At 53.2% G+C, this 18,184-nt stretch overlaps 1 protein-coding gene across 1 annotated transcript in view; it reads left to right on the top strand.

Annotated features, from left to right (window-relative positions):
- The first annotated feature begins 7,211 nt into the window (after positions 1-7,211).
- The window catches only part of PRX (periaxin), a 28,860-nt gene continuing 17,887 nt past the window's right edge, over positions 7,212-18,184 (top strand). The window contains exon 1 of the mRNA XM_053397588.1: positions 7,212-7,309. Coding sequence (XP_053253563.1) covers positions 7,252-7,309 — 58 coding nt within the window. The 5' untranslated portion in view covers positions 7,212-7,251. The remainder of the gene's footprint in view (positions 7,310-18,184) is intronic.

The raw sequence follows: 18,184 nt of genomic DNA, 5'->3' as shown, positions 1-18,184 counted from the left end.
CACAGTCAGCATTTTATGTTTTGTGTATCATTGTGTCTGTTGAATTTCTATCCCACTTTTTTCTCCAAGGGACTTAAGGGAGGACCTGTGGCTTTCCCCCTCCTCATTTAACCCCCAGAACAGCCCTGGGAGGTAGGTTTGGCTGAGACACAGCGCCTGGCCAAGGTCACCCAGTGAGATTCAAACCCTTGTCTCCCAGGTTCTGCTACTCTGGCACTCTGACCATTACGCCACCCTCTTTCTTTAATCATTCCTATCCTGCATTCAAAATTGCACACACACACACCCCGTGGCTTTCATAAACCACCAGTCTCGCATCCTGTTCTCGGCGGCTCAATACTACTAAGAACCCAGATAGACTGTTTCTGGGCCTGGAGGTTCCATAAGAAAACATCTGAAGGCAGCCCTGTTTAGAGAAGTTTTTAATGTTTGAAGTTTTAGTCTGTTTTTATTCTGTTAGGAACTGCCCAAAGTAGCTGGGGAAACCCAGCCAGATGGGTGGGGTGTCAGGTCAGTGGTCCACCTGGTCCAGCATCCTGTTTTCACAGTGGCCGACCGGACTCCCATGATGGGAAACCTGCAAGCAGGATTCGAACACTAGAGCAGCTCTCCTGACTCTAGCCACTGGGGTTCAGAAGTGCTGCCTCTGACCATGGAGGCAGCGCATGGCCATGTAACCACTGATAGTGCTCTCCTCCATGAGAGCTCCTCCTTCGATAGCTGGAAATGATACCACAGCAATTAAGAACCATTAACATCAGCCATCAAAAGCCAGGGGATAAGGGAGTTTCTGAAGTCCTCCAGTGGGTTTGGTGGGTTCCACCAGGGAGGGAATCCTGCGGTGTGCAAAGAAAGGGAAAGTCTCTTTCCGCCCCAGACTTTGCTTTCTAACCATGCACTTATCCTCTGCGCCTCTGGGGGGGGGTCTCCCAATATATGGGGCTTCAGCTGAAGGTGGTCTCACTTTCGCATCCCGCTGGCGCTGGGAGATGGAGACCAGGGAACGAGGAAGCCTCTCTGCCCTTCCAGGGTCAGGTCCCAATTCTGTGGACTGAAGGAGGACGTGGTGGGGGTTGGAGGGCCCATAACTGCTGTGCTGAGCGAGGGGTTTTAGCACGGAGTCAGGTGAGCCCTGGCGTGTGGGGGGCGGGCGGGGAGTGTCCACTTCTCAAGGGGTAATAATACTAATAATTTATTATTTATACCCCAGCCACTCTGGGCGGCTTCCAACAAAATATTAAATACAATAATTTATCAAATTTTAAAAGCTTCCCTAAACAGGGCTGCCTGTTTGTGAAGATGAGGCTCCCCGTCCTTTCAAGATTGTCTGGCAGGTGGAGACTTCAGCACTGAACGGCAAGGAGCCGTACCTGGGGCAGGTGTTTTGAAGTCTGGGGCTGGGCAGGAAGCGGAGGGAGGAAATGATGCGTCGACTCTGCTGGCCTGACTCATGTCCCTTGGCATCTGCCCCCCCCCATGGGTCCTGCCCCATTGCCCTAGATTCCGCCTGCCTTAATCGCCCGCTGGTTTGGGGGCAGGCAGGCAGAGCGTCGGGATGGAGGCGGGACCTGGAAACAAGGAAAAGGAGGGCGCCTTCATACACCAGGCAGAGCGGGCTCAGCGGCTGCCCAACTTTTCAGACCCCCTTTCCAGTGCCCCTGCTGCTCCATCCCGCCCCCTCCTTGGGGCACCTGAAAGATGAATCTGCTATAGGAGGCGTTCTCAAAGTGAGTGGTGGGGGGTCTTGGGGGGCGGTGGGATTCCCTGGGGGGATGCTAAGAGGCAGGGGGGCAGAGGGGGAGCTGGAGGTGTACATTCATTCATCATGCATCATTTTATTTGTACGCTGCCTTTTTATAGTTAAAAGAATGCTCAAGGCGGCTTACTACCTGCCAAGATTTACATAATTACCAACATAACAAAAGTCATAAACAATAAATAAAACACACCAAAAAGTACACAACCAAATGGAAAACAAATTCCACATAAATTATAAAATCTAAAACTAAGAATACAGCATTCATATCAATCACAATTTAAAATGAATCATAGAATAGAATCATAGAATCATAGAGTTGGAAGAGACCACAAGGGCCATCGAGTCCAACCCCCTGCCAAGCAGGAAACACCATCAGAGCACTCCTGACATATGGTCGTCAAGCCTCTGCTTAAAGACCTCCAAAGAAGGAGACTCCACCACACTCCTTGGCAGCAAATTCCACTGTCGAACAGCTCTTACTGTCAGGAAGTTCTTCCTAATGTTTAGGTGGAATCTTCTTTCTTGTAGTTTGGATCCATTGCTCCGTGTCCGCTTCTCTGGAGCAGCAGAAAACAACCTTTCTCCCTCCTCTATGTGACATCCTTTTATATATTTGAACATGGCTATCATATCACCCCTTAACCTCCTCTTCTCCAGGCTAAACATGCCCAGCTCCCTTAGCCGTTCCTCATAAGGCATCGTTTCCAGGCCTTTGACCATTTTGGTTGCCCTCCTCTGGACACGTTCCAGTTTGTCAGTGTCCTTCTTGAACTGTGGTGCCCAGAACTGAACACAGTACTCCAGGTGAGGTCTGACCAGAGCAGAATACAGTGGCACTATTACTTCACTTGATCTAGATGCTATACTCCTATTGATGCAGCCCAGAATTGCAAAGATGACATCACCAGATCAAGACAATTCGTTTGGTGGAATTAATTAAAGTAAATAGGTTTAACTGGATTTTGAATAAATCAGTTTGTTTCGGGTTATTATTCCGATGGTCTTCTTTCGTGGGTCGTGCAAACGCTTTCCTAGGGCAGTGCTATGGACCAGTTAAAAGCTCAGAGCCTCTTCCAGGAGCAAGAGGGGCCCCTGTTTCTTCCAGAGCTCCTCGGGAGTAGAGGAATGGAGGAGTAATAGCAGAAGGGCAGCCAGAGAGAGGCAGAGACCGGAGGGATGGGATGCCAAGCTCCGGAACAGCGTCTGTGGAACAGCCACAAGAGGGCAGTAGCGGGTCAGGGCTGAGCCCTCCCTGGCGGCCTGCGCTCCAGCTGGACTAGAAGGAGCAGGGCTTTTTTCCTAAAAAAATAAAAATGCTTAGGGGTACTCTCATTTTGACTAAAAAAAACCACACCGCCATTTTATAGTTCAAATCGGGAAACATAAATACTTTGGACAAAAATACAAAGATTCACAAAATGTTTAGGGGTCTGCGTCCCCCCAGGAAAAAAAAGCCCTGAGAAGGAGCATCACTTCCTTCACATCTTCAGGGCCCATAAAAGAAAGTCCTCCTTCATGCGGTGCAGAGTTAAACCACGGAACTCACTCCACAGCAGTCGGAGGCAGCCCTGCTTCCCATACCAGTTGCTTGGAATTGCAGCAGCTGAGAGCTGGTCCAGCTTGCTGGTTTCCCAGGGAGGTATCTGGTTGGCCACCGTGAGAGCAGGAGGCGGGACTGGAAGGACCAGGAGGCTCATCTGGCCCAACTCCTGCAGGGCAGGAATCTGAAGGCAGCCCCGTGGAGGGAAGTTTGAATGTTTGATGTTCTATTGTGTTTTCAATGGTCTGTTGGAAGCTGCCCAGAGTGGCTGGGGAGGCCCAGCCAGATGGATGGGGTATAAGTAATAAATTATTATTATTATTATTATTATTATTATTATTATTATTATTATTATTATTATTATTATTACCCAACATGGGGCTTGAAGTATATTAATAGTGACAGTGATATTTGAGGGGGCAGACAAGCAGGCAGGGCCCAGGACTTACATCATAGGCACCTACACAACACAAAACACTGTTGCTGGATGTAGGTTTTATTTTATTTGTTTTTTATCGTATATTTTGGAAACGTACATCCAGGGTTTTTTTTCCTTAATTTTTTTTGGGGCCCCCAAGAGAGTTGGGCCCTAAGCTATAGCTTGTTTAGCTTATACATAAATCCAGCACTGCTAATAACCACCCATTGTGGGAGACGGTCATGCTTTTCCTAGATATAGGTAGGTAGCCGTGTCTGGTCTGCCGTAGTCAAAACAAAATAAAAAAATTCCTTCCAGTAGCACCTTCGAGACCAACTAAGTTTGTTATTGGTATGAGCTTTGGTGTGCATGCACACTTCTAACAGAAAGAGCCAAATGCCTCTTGGGTTTCCGAAACTGTGTAGGACAGGCCATCACAAGCAGAGTAAATGGATCAAAACTTTCACCCATGTGCTTGGGGGTTGTTGCCAGGATGAGGCAGGCAGGATTTAGGCCTTTTGGGACCAGAAGAGAGAAGGTTGCAAGACAGTTACGCTTTTCTGCTGCCACATGTTGGGAGGGTCTAAGTTACCCCACAAAGCCATGACTGCTGCTGCTTCCCAGCATTGAGAGCGCCTGGGATGCCCTTGCAAATGGAAATCCAGGAATGCCTGAGGAGGCCGTGGTGGATGGCTTTAAAAGAGGATGAAACAAATTCATGGAGGAGGAGGAGGAGGAGGAGAGGGCCATTGAGGGCTTTATGTTGAGTACTGACGCCTATTTATCTAGGAAGAAAGCACTGGCTCTGTCATGCTTCTGCATCCTAGAGGCTGGAGACCGGAGGAGGGGAGAGCGGCTCTTGCGCACGGATCCTGCTTGCTGCATTCCCACAAGAGGCTTCTGGTCGGCCCCTGGGAGAAGAGGAGGCTGGACTGGAAGGGCCATTGGCCTGATCCAGCAGCAGGATCCTCTTGCGTTCTCCTGCGGGGCGGGTGGGCGTGGCCCCTGGCTCTCCCGGCACCTCAAGGAAGTCCCCTCTCTGATGAGGACGTCCGGTGTTTATTCTGGATCCTCCTGGTGCTTGACCTGCTGCCATGAAGGGGGGGGGGCGGATGCAAGGAGCGCCGGAGTCTTAGTCCAAACAGGGCTCAAATATAGCTCTGGCTCCCTGTGCTATCTTGGGAACAGGCTTACTTTTCACCCTTGGCCCTGGAGTCCGGGGGCCTCTTCCTGCGCTCTGCTCCCAACTGCGGACACGGACTCAGCCCCCTCCAAGTCCTGGAGCTGTCCAGGGGGTGCCTTGTGCTGGAGAAATCACTGCTGTGGGGAGGCCAGGCCCAGCCCGTGGGGCGCAAGGTGGCCTGCATTCCACAGAACGCCCAACCCCTCCTTCCCACTTGCATCTTTTTCTGTGGTTGCTGCCAGTTTCCAGAATTCCCTTGCTGACTAGCTGCGATTCCTGCATCGCAAGGCCTAGATGACCCTTGGGGTCACAGAGATTCTGTGACTAGCGTACAGTGGCCACCCCTTTCCAAATAATCCAATCTTGCACTGCGGCTAGTCCATAGTTCTGCCAATGTCCATTTCTGGCAATTGAGATGGGCTGTAAAATGATACACAAGAACAGAAACAGAGGCTGCTGGATCAGGCCGGAGGCCCCTGGAGTCTCACAGCAGCCAACCAGATGCCCCAATGGGAAGAAGCCCACAAGCAGAATCCTGCCCACCTGGGATTGCCAGCAACTGTTAGTGGGGCATCACTGCAGCCTTCTCCTCCATGAATGAATGAATGAAATGTCGCATTTATATCCCACTTTTCCTCCAAGGACAGCATACATTATTCCCCCCTCCCCATTTTATCCTCACAACACCCCTGCGAGGTAGGTCAGGCTAAGAGTGAGCGACTGGCCCAAGGTCACCCAGTGAGCTTTATGGCTGAATGGGGATTTGAACCCAGGTCTCCCAGGACCTCATCTGACATACTCCTCCTCCTCCTCCTCCTCCTCCTCCTCCTCCTCTTCTTCTTCTTCTTCTTCTTCTTCTTCTTCTTCTCCTTCTCCTCCTCCTCCTCCTCTTCTTCTTCTTCTTCTTCTTCTTCTGCGATCCCTCGTAGCCCTCCTCCTCCTCCTCCTCCTCCTCCTCCTCTTCTTCTTCTTCTTCTTCTTCTTCTTCTTCTTCTTCTTCTTCTTCTTCTTCTTCTGCGATCCCTCGTAGCCCAGTAAGATTGTCTTCCATGAACACGGCCTTAACAATGAGTCCGTAAGTGACTGAGGAGGCCAGTTCTGGATCCACACGTCCTTCCACAGTGGGGACATTGGTTTCCGGGCAGGAGTTGATCACGGTGTGGATTTGCCAAGTGTGGCTTCCTCTTCGCACGCTTCTCCCTTGCGTCCGGAGTTCAAGTGTCTTCAAAGCCCAGGACACCTTTGGTCAAGGCTGTTCTTCAATTGGAGCACTCGCAGGCCAGTGTTTCCCAATTGTTGCTGTTTATACTACATTTTTTAAGCACCACACTGACTCTCTCCTTTACTGAATACCAAAAGTTCAGTTTCTGATGCATGTTTGTGATCTCTGAATTTTTAAAGTATTAGAAGCTAATTTGCTTTTAGAAAAATTCATGGAGTAATCAGGTCGTGTATCCACAGCAGTGACCAGAGGAGCGCAGAGAGAAGAAAGGTCAAGGTGCATCTGCAGCAACACAACCGGGTGCCTTCCTCTGCCCCGGCTGCAACAAAGCATCTCTCCCCTATCGATCTCTACAGTCCCAGCAAGCGCCACAACTCTCCAGTGGTTTGACTTCACCCCCAAAGGCACACTCCTCCATTGGGGGTATCTGGCTGGCCACTGGGAGAACATTGGCCTGATCCACAGAATCATGGAATCGTAGAATTGGAAGGCGTCCCGAGGGTCATCTAGTCCAGCCCCCCGCAATGCAGGAATCTCAGCCAAAGCACCCAAGATCTGCTTCAGAACCTCCAAGGAAGGAGAGCCCATCACCCAGCAGGCTCTCCTGATCTTCTTCGCAAAGCTCTTTGGGGTTTCTTCTTACAGTCAAGCGATGTATACATTTCTAAATCAAATAAATAACTTGCCCAAACCTCTGGGGCTGGACTGTTGTTCCACTGGGTGGCCCAGGAGTCTGGGTCTCAGGGAAGTCTAAAACTGCTGGACTTTGCAGGGGACAAAGAGGCAGGCGCTCGGACGGCTTCCTCTGGCTCACTGCCCTCCCATCCGAGCGGCCTGTCCAGGGGCAGACGGGACATGGGGGGCCTCCCTTTTGTCTGTGCCGGGTGTCCACTGAGTCCAACAATGCGGGGATGCTTTTCAGAGGCTGCCCAAACTGCTGATGGTGGCCTTGCGCTAATCCTGCTGGCTGGCTCCCTTTGCATGCCTCGGTGTGTGTTGGGGGGCTGGGCTGGGGGGCTGGGCGGCATTTCGCTGTGCTTGGCAGCTCGGCACGGCATTGCCCCCCGCCCCAGAGCTGTGGGTGCTTCCCTGTGGGACGAAGCTTGGAGATCTGGAGAGCAGGGCAGAGATGTGCGAGTGCTTTGCCCGGGTGTTTGGGGTCTCCTGGTCCCCAGCAGCCAGTTATGGTAAGGTGGAATTGCGGGGGGGGGGGGGAGGTAGCAGACTTGGGAGAAGGGAAAGTGGGGGGCTGCTCCCCTGGAGTTGCCACTGCCTGCTGCCCCTGAATGCCTCCTTCAGGCTGGGCTCAGAGGCAACAACTGGCCTGAAAGGAAGGTGAGGGGCTCTGTGTGTGCGTTGGGTGGGGCGGATTTTGGTGTCTCCTAAATAATAATAATAATAATAATAATAATAATAATAATAATAGTTTATTATTTGTACCCTGCCCATCTGGCTGGGTTTCCCCAGCCACTCCTATTCAACTTATAGGAAGGATGTGTCTTGACCCACAAAGGAGCTGGGAGTTTTTGGAGCCTGCAAAGTGGCTGTTGTAGGAAATGTATATGGGGGTGGGGCTGAAATCATAATAATTTATTACATTTATTAGCAGCCCTTCACCAGTAGCTCTCAGGGTGGGTTACAGCAGTTTAAAATTCAGAATTAAAAGCAGTTAAAACAGGTTATGCTGCATAAACTATTTCCAGCTCAGCTGGTTCTAATAAGAACTGTAACTTTCAAGACTTTCCATTTTTCCTTCTCCCTCCCTGTCCCTCTTTTCTTATCTGCTATAACAACTCTTCTGTGTCGATCACAGCTTTAACTTCCTTGTCAGGTGGGGGTGGGGGGAGGAAAATCTGCTGGAAACAACCCTCCTTCCTGGTCTCAGGAAAGGGTGATCCCAAGGGCAGGGCGCCTGACTGGCTCCTGGGAGGTCCCGAGTTCAGTTTCCGAAGGGCAGCACGCAGGTGGGGCGGGCTGGAGAGATCTCCTGAACAGCTGCTGCCAGTCAGTGATGGGTGTTATCTGGCATGGCATAAGGCACCTCCAGTCGCCATGCCAAATGGGGGAGCAACCCCCTGCTGCTCCCAGGGTTTGGGGCATCCTGAAGGGCGAGGGGAAGGGCTCCTGCTGCAGGGCTCGCACTCCGGCAGAGCCCAGCCCCAAAGGGCTGTTGGAAGGGGACTGGCATCAAGCCCAGTGGCCCCCGCCGTGGCGCGGGCTCTCTGCACATGCTCAGGCACCCCTCGGCCGCACGTGGAGACCGGCAAATGAGAGGGTGAAGCGGGGGAACCTTCCACGCTGAGAAGCAGCCCACTCGGGGGGAGGGGCGCCCCCTTCATATTTCCCCACGGTGGGTGGGGGCAAAGCGCCTTCAAAGAGCAACCGGGACCCGGCCCGTCGTTCCGTTTGCAGCGGCCCCCGTCCCGCCGCTGCCTCTGGAGCCTCCGCTCCTCGCCTCTGAGCGCGTGCAGAGCGCCGCGACGGCCCCTCCGCCTGGCCGCGCTCTCGGGGGCCGCTTCCTGCGCGGCGGCGGCGGCGGCCCCTCCCCGGGCGGGGCCGGGACTGCCTTGACCCTCCTCCCGCCCGGCCCCGGCCCAGCTGGGCGCCCACGGGCTGGAGGGCCGGCCGGAGCCGCCCCCTTCCTGCTGCCCGGCAGCGCCCCGGCCCCGCGCCCGGCCGCGCCTTCCCAGACCGGCCCAGGCGAGCGCAGCGCCGGAGCGGGAGCCGGAGCGGAGCCGGAGCGGGTAAGCAGCAGCCGCCGCCGCCGCCGCTCTCTTGGGGAAGCCTCTCCGCCAAGCGGGCGCCCCGGAGCCCCCGCTTCCTCCAGGCTCAGCCCCGGCGCGGGATTCGAACCGGCAGCCCCAGGAGCCTGGCTGCACGTCCGGGGAGGCCGGGGTGGGGGCTGCGATGGCGGGGCTGCTGTTCCTAACATCCCACCCCTCGGAAGCCACTCTCTTGGTGGGGGTATCCTGGGTGTCGCGCCTGCTCTGCCCCTTGCTAGCCCCCTCTTATTCCGCTCCCGCCTCCCTAAATCATCCCAAGCTGCAGGGACACTTTTCCTCCTCCCCCCCCCCAGGCCGGGACTTAGTGCCCTCTGAGCAGGAGGTCTGTCACCTCTTGGGGGGTAGTGCTCCGTGTCCTGTCCTCCCCCCCCCCCCCACACGCTGGTCTTGCACAGGATTGGTTTCAGGCAGTGCCTTTCTGTATGCCCAGCGATCTGGGGGGGGAGGGTCTTCTCTAAAGCAGCATTTGCTCTCCTCGGGCAAGAGGGCAGAGCCCCTCAAAGCCCCCCAGCAAGGACCGGTCAGAGACAGGGGCGCCGGCTTGGCCTGCCCCACTGGGAGGGGGTTTGGCTGGCTGGCTAGCCCGGCAGTGGGGAGCTTGTCCTGTGATGGGGCAAAATGTGTTCCTGTTTGCCTGGTGAGATAGAACTGTTTTCAGAAGCATTACAAAATCCAAACGAAGGTGCCTTCTGAATCTCTAGTGGCAGAGTGTTCCACAGGATTGGGCTGAAAGGCTCAGTTTTTCATTGTTGTCAAATGCTCTTCACCAACTCAGGGAATAACCAATGGCGCTCCTGCAGATGATCTCAGTGATGGAGCCAGAATTGGTCCCTGAGCAATTTAGGCCTAACTTAATAGGAGGACTTTGAACTTGCTTCAGCAGGAGATGGGGAGCCAGTGCAGCTGTTTTAACAATGTCCTTGCCCAGAGGCTCCCATCAGCAATCTGGCTGCAGCATTCTGCACCGGGAGCTTCTGAACCAGTCCCCAGGGAATTGGCGATTCCTTGTAGCTGAGTAAGATTGTCTTCCATAAACACGGTTAACAATGAGTCCTTAAGTGACTGTGGAGGCCAGTTCTGGATCCCCACGTCCTTCCACAGTGGGGACATGGATTTCTGGGCAGTAGTTGATCCTGGTGTGGATTTGCCAAGCGTGCCTTCCTCTTAGCACGCCTCTCCATTGCTTCCTAAGTTCGAGTGTCTTCAAAGTCCGTGACACCTTTGGTCAAGGCTGTTCTCCAACTGGAGCGCTTGCAGGCCAGTGTTTCCCAATTGTTGGTGTTTATACTACATTTTTAAAGATTTACCTTGAGACAGTCTAATAATAATAATAATAATAATAATAATAATAATAATAATAATAATAATAATAATTTATATCCCGCCCTCTCCAGCCGAAGCCGTGCTCAGAGCGGCTAACAACAATAAAAGTAACACAACCTCTTTTGTTGACCGCCAGCATTACGCTTTCCATTTTTAAGTTTGGAATAGAGTAGTTGCTTTGGAAGACGATCGTCAAGCATCCGCACAACATGACCAGTCTAACGAAGTTGATGTTGAAGAATCATTGCTTCAACATTGGTGATCTTTGCTTCTTCCAGTATACTGGTATTTGTTTACCTGTCTTCCCAAGTGATGTGTAGAATTTTTTGGAGACCCTGTTGATGGAATCTTTTGAGGAGTTGGAGATGGTGTTTATAAGTGGTCCATGTTTCAGAAGCATACAGTAAAATTGGTAGTACAATAGCTTTGTAAACAAGCATTTTGGTTTCCCTGCAAATGTCCCGGTCCTCTATCACTCTGCACTTCAACTGGGAGAAAGCTGCACTCGCAGAGCTCAGGTGATGCTGGATTTCAGAGAGGAGAGTACCCCCACGACACAGGTGCCAGGGGGCCAAGGACCCTCACTCAGTGCTACTCTCTGGCTACGACCCTGGGGAGACAGACAGAAGTGCTGCCATACGGCCCCTGCAATACCCACCCCACTGAGCTGGTCTCCCTCTCCCTGCCCCTTTCGCAACACAGGTCCTCCATCAGGGTGACCGAAGCTGTTTCAGTACGGACCCATGGTTGTGGGTCCAGATGCCCTGGTCTCAAATGCAAACAGTTTCTTGGGGTGTGGAGGCTGTGTGAATTTGTGGCTATTTGAGGTTGCTGCTTCCCGCAGCCGTCCGGGTGATTCTTTCCCAGGGAAATTTTGGAAGGAAAGGAGAGCAGGCAGCCCTTGCTCTAGTTTGGGGACTTATCCTGAGCCAGACAGCTGCTCCATGCAACTCAGTATTGGCTACTCTGACTGGCAGCTGTTCCCTGAGATTTCGGGCAGGGGATGTTACCAGCCTTACTTGCACGCTCCATGGCTGAGCTACGACCCTTGCTGGGTGGGGGGTGGGGTGGACTGGATGACCCTTTGAGTCACTTCCAACACCACCATTCTAAGATTCCCAGCACATGCCTGTGCACCCTAGGAGACTGGGCTGGGTTTGGGCGGCTGCAGGCTCAGCCCCTCGGGGTTCAGCTAAGCCTTCCTGCTCAGCTTGTGGGGAAGCAGTCTTCCTTCTGGCTTGGCAGGCCTCCTGGGCCAAGGGGGGGGCAGTGAGTGGGACTGGCTGCCCAGAGATCTCTCCTCCTGCACGTTGCAGCGCCTGTGCCAACCCACAAATAAAGGGGTTGGGAGATGCCAGGATGGTCCCGGCCAGGGCAGGCCCATGTCTCCATGTGGAGGCCTTGCAGAAGAGGCCTGTTTTTGGGGGGGGGGTTGCATGTGGAGCTGGGAGTGCAGCCTCCTTGGGGGTCACAGGAGTGGGGACTTCCCCGGCGGAGTCTGGCTTGGCTCACCTTTTCTTTTTTGGTAAACTTTTAAAAAATTCATTTTATGATGTGGATAAAAACAGAGAGAGCAGATGAAAATTAAAAGATGGAAAGTGAAGCTCTTTCCCACACCATCATTAGAAGGAGCCTTAGTCCATTCAGCCCACTGTTATCTACACGGGCTGGCAGCAATGTGCCAGGGTTTCAAACTCAGGTCTGACCTGGGGGGGGGGGGGTGGAGCGCCTTCTGCGTGGAAAGCAGGGCCCCCCCAGCTCTGTGACCCTTCCCCAAATCGCTGCTGTTTTCTGCTCTGCTTTGCTTCATCTGGAGTTCTGTGGGAGAGGAGAGTTCCTCTCTGTCTTTCTACGTCTGTGCTTTGGGATTTTCTTGGAAACCGGGAGCTGCAGAGCATTTCCCCTGCATACAGCACGGAAGGAGAGCTCCCCTCCCAGCCCCGGTCTCCTCCTTCCCCGGCCCCTCCAGCATTAAATTTAGCATCCTGGCAGTGAGTTGATGGGACAACAAAGGAGAAGGAGCTCTGTGTCTGTGCCCTTGTCTGACCTCAGCGCAGAGGTAACTGTGGAACTCCCTCCTGCAGGAGGCTGGGTGGCCACCAACCTGGATGGCTTTAAAAGAGGACGGGGCAAATTCATGGAGGAGGAGGAGGCTGTGGCTGTTGCCTAGCCAGGAAGGCCATACTGTCCCTCCACAGTGGGAGACAGCAATGCTTCTGAAGACCATGTGCTGGAAACCACAGAGGAGAGAGTTGCTTTGGGGCTCAGGTCCTGCCTGCTGATTTCCCATGATGGGCAACCGGTCAGGCTCTGTGAGAAGAAGATGCTGGGCTAGATGGGCTCCCTTGGGCCTGATCCAGCTGCCAGGCTTTTCCTCTGTACTTAGGGAGCCTGCAGCTCCAGAAGCAGCCTAGCTAGATTCCTGGGTTCTTGGGGGTATTTGGCTGCTGTGTGAACAAGATGCTGGACTAGATGAGACCCCTTGGGCCTGATCTTTCTTATGTTCTTTGTATTCAAAGCAGAGAGGAAAATGGCAGAAAAGCCTAAGGAAAGGCTGGCAGGCGGGACCCCCCCTTCCTCTTCTCCTTGTCCCTGGGCCAGACCAGTCAAGGGAGCCAGCAAGGCCACATGAGGGAGAGACGACTAAGGCCTTCAGGTGACCAAGGCCTCTCCTAAGATGCGACAATTCATAGAATCATGGAAGTGCAGAGTTGGAAGGGACCCCAAGGGTCATTTAGTCCAGCCCCTTGCAATCCAGGAATCTCAGCTCAAGCATCCTTGGCAGATGGCCAGTGAGAGGCCTTTGCTTCTTGTGTGTTGCGGCCAAGGTGAGGGCGGCTTTCTCTTTTAGTCTTTTGGCTCTTCTTGCCAGTAAAGTCTGCCTTCCGCGCACATCCCAGGGCATCGCAGTCCCCCGCCTGCTCGCTGTGTGTGGTTGGGGCAGTGTGTAAGGTGGTGGGCAGACAAGGGCCCTACGGAGCTCTGACACCTGGAAGGCAATGGACGGGACAGGAAAGTTTGACCTCACCCACAAAGGTGCACTCCATTATCTCCTGAGACAGACAGATGCCAACCAAACTTCTTCACATAATGCATGGCTGACCTGCGGAACTGCCTGCAGCAAGAGCCACAGGAGGATTTTTTTAAAAAAGGTGTTAGACAAAGCCACATAGGAGGAGAGGTCCGTCAGTGGCTCGGGGTCATGATGGCCGCGTGGAACCTCCAGTTCCCTCGAATGCCAGCTGCAGTGAATGGAGGGGGCTTTGGCCCTCCTAGCTGGCCAGCTTTTCTGAAAGCATGTCTGGGCTGGGTGGATCCACCTGGCCAGTAGGTTTCCATTTTCTGAGGTCTTTCTGAGGCACAATTCCTCCTAAGCCAGCTTCCTGTTTCTGATGGAAGCAAACTCTCCCTGCCAACGGGACGTTTGGGTTTCAGCAGGATTTCCTGGGGTGTGAGCTGCTGTTTCCTACTCTCCCCAAATTGCCTTGGAGGGGGGCAGAGGACGGGGAGTGTCCTCCTTTTCCTGCCCTCTGTCCAGACCTGGGTTCAACCTCGCTGACCTGCACAGTTGTCTCTCCTCCACACTGGAACAGCGGAGCACAGCTTCTCCTCCAAGTCAAGTCTGCTGCTGCCACGGTGGGGAGGCCTTTGCTAGACTCCCTTTGGGCCTGGAGGCTCCACAAGAGCATAAGAAGTTCCTCCTAGATCAGGCCGGGGGGGCCTTAATCCAGCATCCTGTTCTCACAGCGGCTCATGAGAGGCCTGTTATGAGGAGATCACAAGCAGGATCCGAGCCCAAGAGCAATTCTCCCTTCCTGTGGTTTGAAGCCTTGCTGCTTCTGACTGTGGCTCCTTGCCACCCCTAGCCCTCTCCTCCACTCCACTGGTGAGCCAGGCTGCCAAACGTAATGTGAATTTTGGGGTCACCCCTGCTACTGCTTTATTAAGGGAACCTATGAGGTCCTCCCAGCCAACTCCATTCTTATCCTCACAACAGCCCTGTGAGGTTCCATTTGTAGCCTAAAGCAGCAGGAGGGTTAGGAGGTGGATCTGATAGATCTCTGGGTAGCTTGCAGAAGGAGCTCTGTCTCTTCACTGTGGAACAGCAGCAGCAACAAAATGAGACACACACACAGAGAGAGAGATTATACGGCTGAGATGAAGGTTTTTGGGTTAGCTGGGATTTTTGCGTGCCAGGACTGTAGGCTCCCGGACTCAGAATTCTAAAGGTGCACCTTTTGTGCCAGGTTAGTGGATCCCCAAAACCCAAATTGTGCCCGCTGCCCAGTCTGAAGAGCCTGAAGATGGACCACCCTTGAGCCTGGCCCCCAGGGCGGCTCTGTGGGTGCTGCTAAGGCATTTGACACTGTAAATCGTAATGCCCTGTGGACTGTCCTTCTGAAAACTGGTGGCCCAGATAAATTTGTGAACATCCTTCAGCTCCTCCGTGATAATATGACAGCAAAAATTGCAGATAACAATGGCTCTCAAAGTGAACCATTCACTGTGGGATCAGATGTGAAACAGGGATGTATTATTGGCCCAAGCCTATTTATTATTTTCATTGCCATGATCCTACACATTGTTGAAGGGAAACTCCCCTCCGGGGTAGAAATCGTCTATTGAACAGATGGAAAGCTCTTCAATCTGAGCAGGCTGAAAGCAAAGAGTAAGGTTACCATAACTTCCATCATAGAGCTTCAGTATGCTGGTGACAACGTAGTGTGCGCACGCTCAGAGGATGACCTCCAAACCATCCTAAATATCTTTGCAGAAGCTTATGAAAAGCTTAGGTCTATTGCTCAACACCCCCAAAACCAAAGTGCTGCACCAACAAGTACAAAATAACCCCTCTGCAGTGCCACAAATCTGTAAGACTGGAAAGTGTTGATCACTTCTACCTGGGCAATTATCTTTCCACATGGGCCAACATTGATGCCAAAATCCAGCATCACCTGAGCTCTGTGAGTTTGGCTTTCTCCCGATTGAAGTGCAGAGTGTTTGAGGACCGGGACATTCACAGGGAAATAAAAATGCTTGTTTACAAAGCTATTGTACTACCAATTTTACTGTATGCTTCTGAAACATGGACCACTTATAAACACCATCCCCAACTCCTCAAAAGATTCCATCAACAGGGTCTCCAAAAAATTCTACACATCACTTGGGAAGACAGGTGAACTAATACCAGTATACTGGAAGAAGCAAAGATCACCAGTGTCAAAGCAATGATTCTTCAACATTTGTTGGACTGGTCGTGTGGTTCAGATGCCTGATTATCATATTCCAAAGCAACTACTCTATTCCAAACTTTAAAATGGAAAGCGTAATGCTGGTGGTCAACAAAAGAGGTTTAAAGACTCTCTCAAGGCAAATCTAAAAAAAAAAAAAAGTATAAACACCAACAACTGAGAAACACTGGTGCCTGCGAGCGCTCCAGTTGGAGAACAGCCTTGACCAAAGGTGTCATGGGTTTTGAAGACACTCGAACTCAGGACGCAAGGGAGAAATGTGCTGTGAGGAAGGCATGCTTGGCAAATCACACCATGATCAACTCCTGCCTGGAAACCAGTGTCCCACCACGGAAGGACATGTGGATCCAGAATTGGCCTCCACAGTCACGGACTCACTGTTAAGGCCGTGTTCATGGAAGACAATCTTACTCGACTACGAGGGATTGCCAAAGAAGAAGAGGCTTCTGGCTGGGGTCAGGCGGGCCGAGGTGGGATGCTGCCTGCACAAGTGCCACCTTCTTTTTGTTTCTGACTTCCTGCGTTCCTGGCAAGACCTCAGCGGAGCCCTGACTCAAAGGAAACCCAGTTCATTTCCTCAGCTAGCAGGACTGGAAGCCTGGAGCAAACCCGTCCCCCTTGGCCTTCAGACCTTCTCAGTGCCCCTGTGTGCCTTGGGGGGCATCTGGCTGTGCCCAGGGGGAGGGCAAGTGAGGACTTTGGCCCTAATGGTTAGAGTGGTGGGCTCTGGCTGGCAAGATCAGAGTTCAAATCTTTCCTCAGCCATTCACCTCACCCTTCAGGCCCATTTCTCTCCCTTTCTCCCTAGCCTACCTCATTGGGGGGATGTGAGGATAAAGTGGGAGTAATTGGCATCCAGGTCAGCTGCCCTGAGCTCATGAGGAACACCTGGATGAGGCCAGTGGTTCATCCAGTCCATCCTCCTGTTCTCATGGTGGCCAAACACTAAGAACCGGGGAATCTAAATAGACTGCCTCTGGAGCTGGAGGTTCCATAAGAGCACAAGAAGAGCCCGGCAGCTGGATCAGGCGCAAGGGGGGCAAAATTAGCCCAGCACCGTTCTCCCAGTGGCTAACCAGATTCCCCAAGGGGAAGCCCACCTTCAGCCTTCTCCCTCTGCCATGGTGGTCCAGCAACGGGGGAGGCTGCAGAGCTGCAGATGAAAAGCCAGCCGTTCCTCCGACTGCCCTTCAGCCAAGAGCTCTGGCTCAGAGGCTGCCAGTGTTGCTGCTGCAGCAGCAGCAGAAAACTCCCCCTGGCAGGGAGACTTCTGATTTTATGCTTAGGGCACTTTGCCTGTGACTCCAGATCTCCTTTCTGGGGCGGGGCGTCGAACAGCTGCACCACATCTGCTAAAAAGAGAGGTTTGGGGGCTCCGCCCTTCCTGAAAGCCATGGCCAATCTGGGATGTGGGTGTCCTTTTGGCTGGCAGTGGGACTGGGGGGAAAGGCACTCTCTGCACATGCTCAGAGGCACACTTGACATTGCATTTCCCAGGCCCAAAACCTTAACAAGCAGCTCTGGGGTATCTGTGTCACAGCCATGAGGGTGGCCCCAAAGGAGGCTACCCGGCCCCCTGAAAGGGAGAGCTGCTAGAGCCAGAGGAGGGACAGTCTCAGGTCTTGGCTGTTTCAGCCCCCCCCCAACCTGGGGGCGGAGGAGAGAGCAAGAGCGCTGGCCATCCTTTTCCTTCCCTGCGTTGTTGGCCAGAGACCATTGCGGGCTGGGACAGGCCGTCTGTCTGTCTAGCAGCCATGGTGATGATGATGATAGCTTTCTCTCACCAGCGCTCCTTCCTGCCCCTGAACTCAGCAGGATGCGGCCCACGTGGGCCAGGGGCTGGCCTCGTTCCAAGCAGAGCTGCTCCCAATTAAAGGCTGCTCTTTCCTGCCTTAATTGGATCAGGAGCTCTGGAGCCAAAGGGACGGCGACTGTGGCGGCCTTGTTTTCCCCCTCGCTGACTCTCCTGGCCTCGTTTGCTGTTTGGGCAACCGCTGAGCTTTGGACGGGAGCTGCAGAGAGGTGTTGCTTCCTGTCAGGGGAGCCGCTTGTTCCTCTGGGAGGTCCACACAGACCCCCAAGCACCCCGAGGTCCATAAGAATAGAAGAAGTCACGGTGGACCTTGGAGTCTCAAATTTCAGCAGCGTCCTGTGCAGCAACAACATTTGGTGCTCCCTGCCCACCTTTTGGTCTCCATCCTAAATAATAGTTGCAGTACCCCCATGACTCTGTGCCCCCTAAATCCGCCTCTATAAGAAAAGCCTGGCTGCTGGATCAGGCCCTGCGGGGAACCTGCAAGCAGGATCCAAGTGCAGGCAGGTTCTAAGCATGCTCTTCTGATCTTATTATCGGGGGGGGGGGGAGCAGATCCAGCAAGCTGTCCTTCTCATGAGAGCCGCATGCTGGGCTGCAGGATTAAGAGAAGAGGGCTATTGCTGATTCCTAGCCAGGATGGTCAGAGGCAGCAATGCTTCTGAATCTCACCTGCTGGAAACCTCTTTTGTTTGAAACCCTTTGAGGCATCTGGTTGGCCCCTGTGAGAACAGGATGCTTGGCCTGATCCAGCAGGTTCTTCTGATGTTCTTTTGTAACCTTGGAAGAGATCCCAAAGGGTCGGGGAGCCCAGAGGCAGCTGAAGGAGCAGCAGCAGCAGCAGAAATGGGGATCATCCAGCAGGGCAGGTGGAGGAGACGAGGGAAGGGC

The sequence above is a fragment of the Podarcis raffonei genome, chromosome 8 (genome assembly GCF_027172205.1).
Source record: "Podarcis raffonei isolate rPodRaf1 chromosome 8, rPodRaf1.pri, whole genome shotgun sequence".
Lineage (NCBI taxonomy): Eukaryota > Metazoa > Chordata > Lepidosauria > Squamata > Lacertidae > Podarcis > Podarcis raffonei.
The sequence above is the reverse complement of the archived record's forward strand: the minus strand, read 5'-3'. Positions and strand labels throughout refer to the sequence as shown.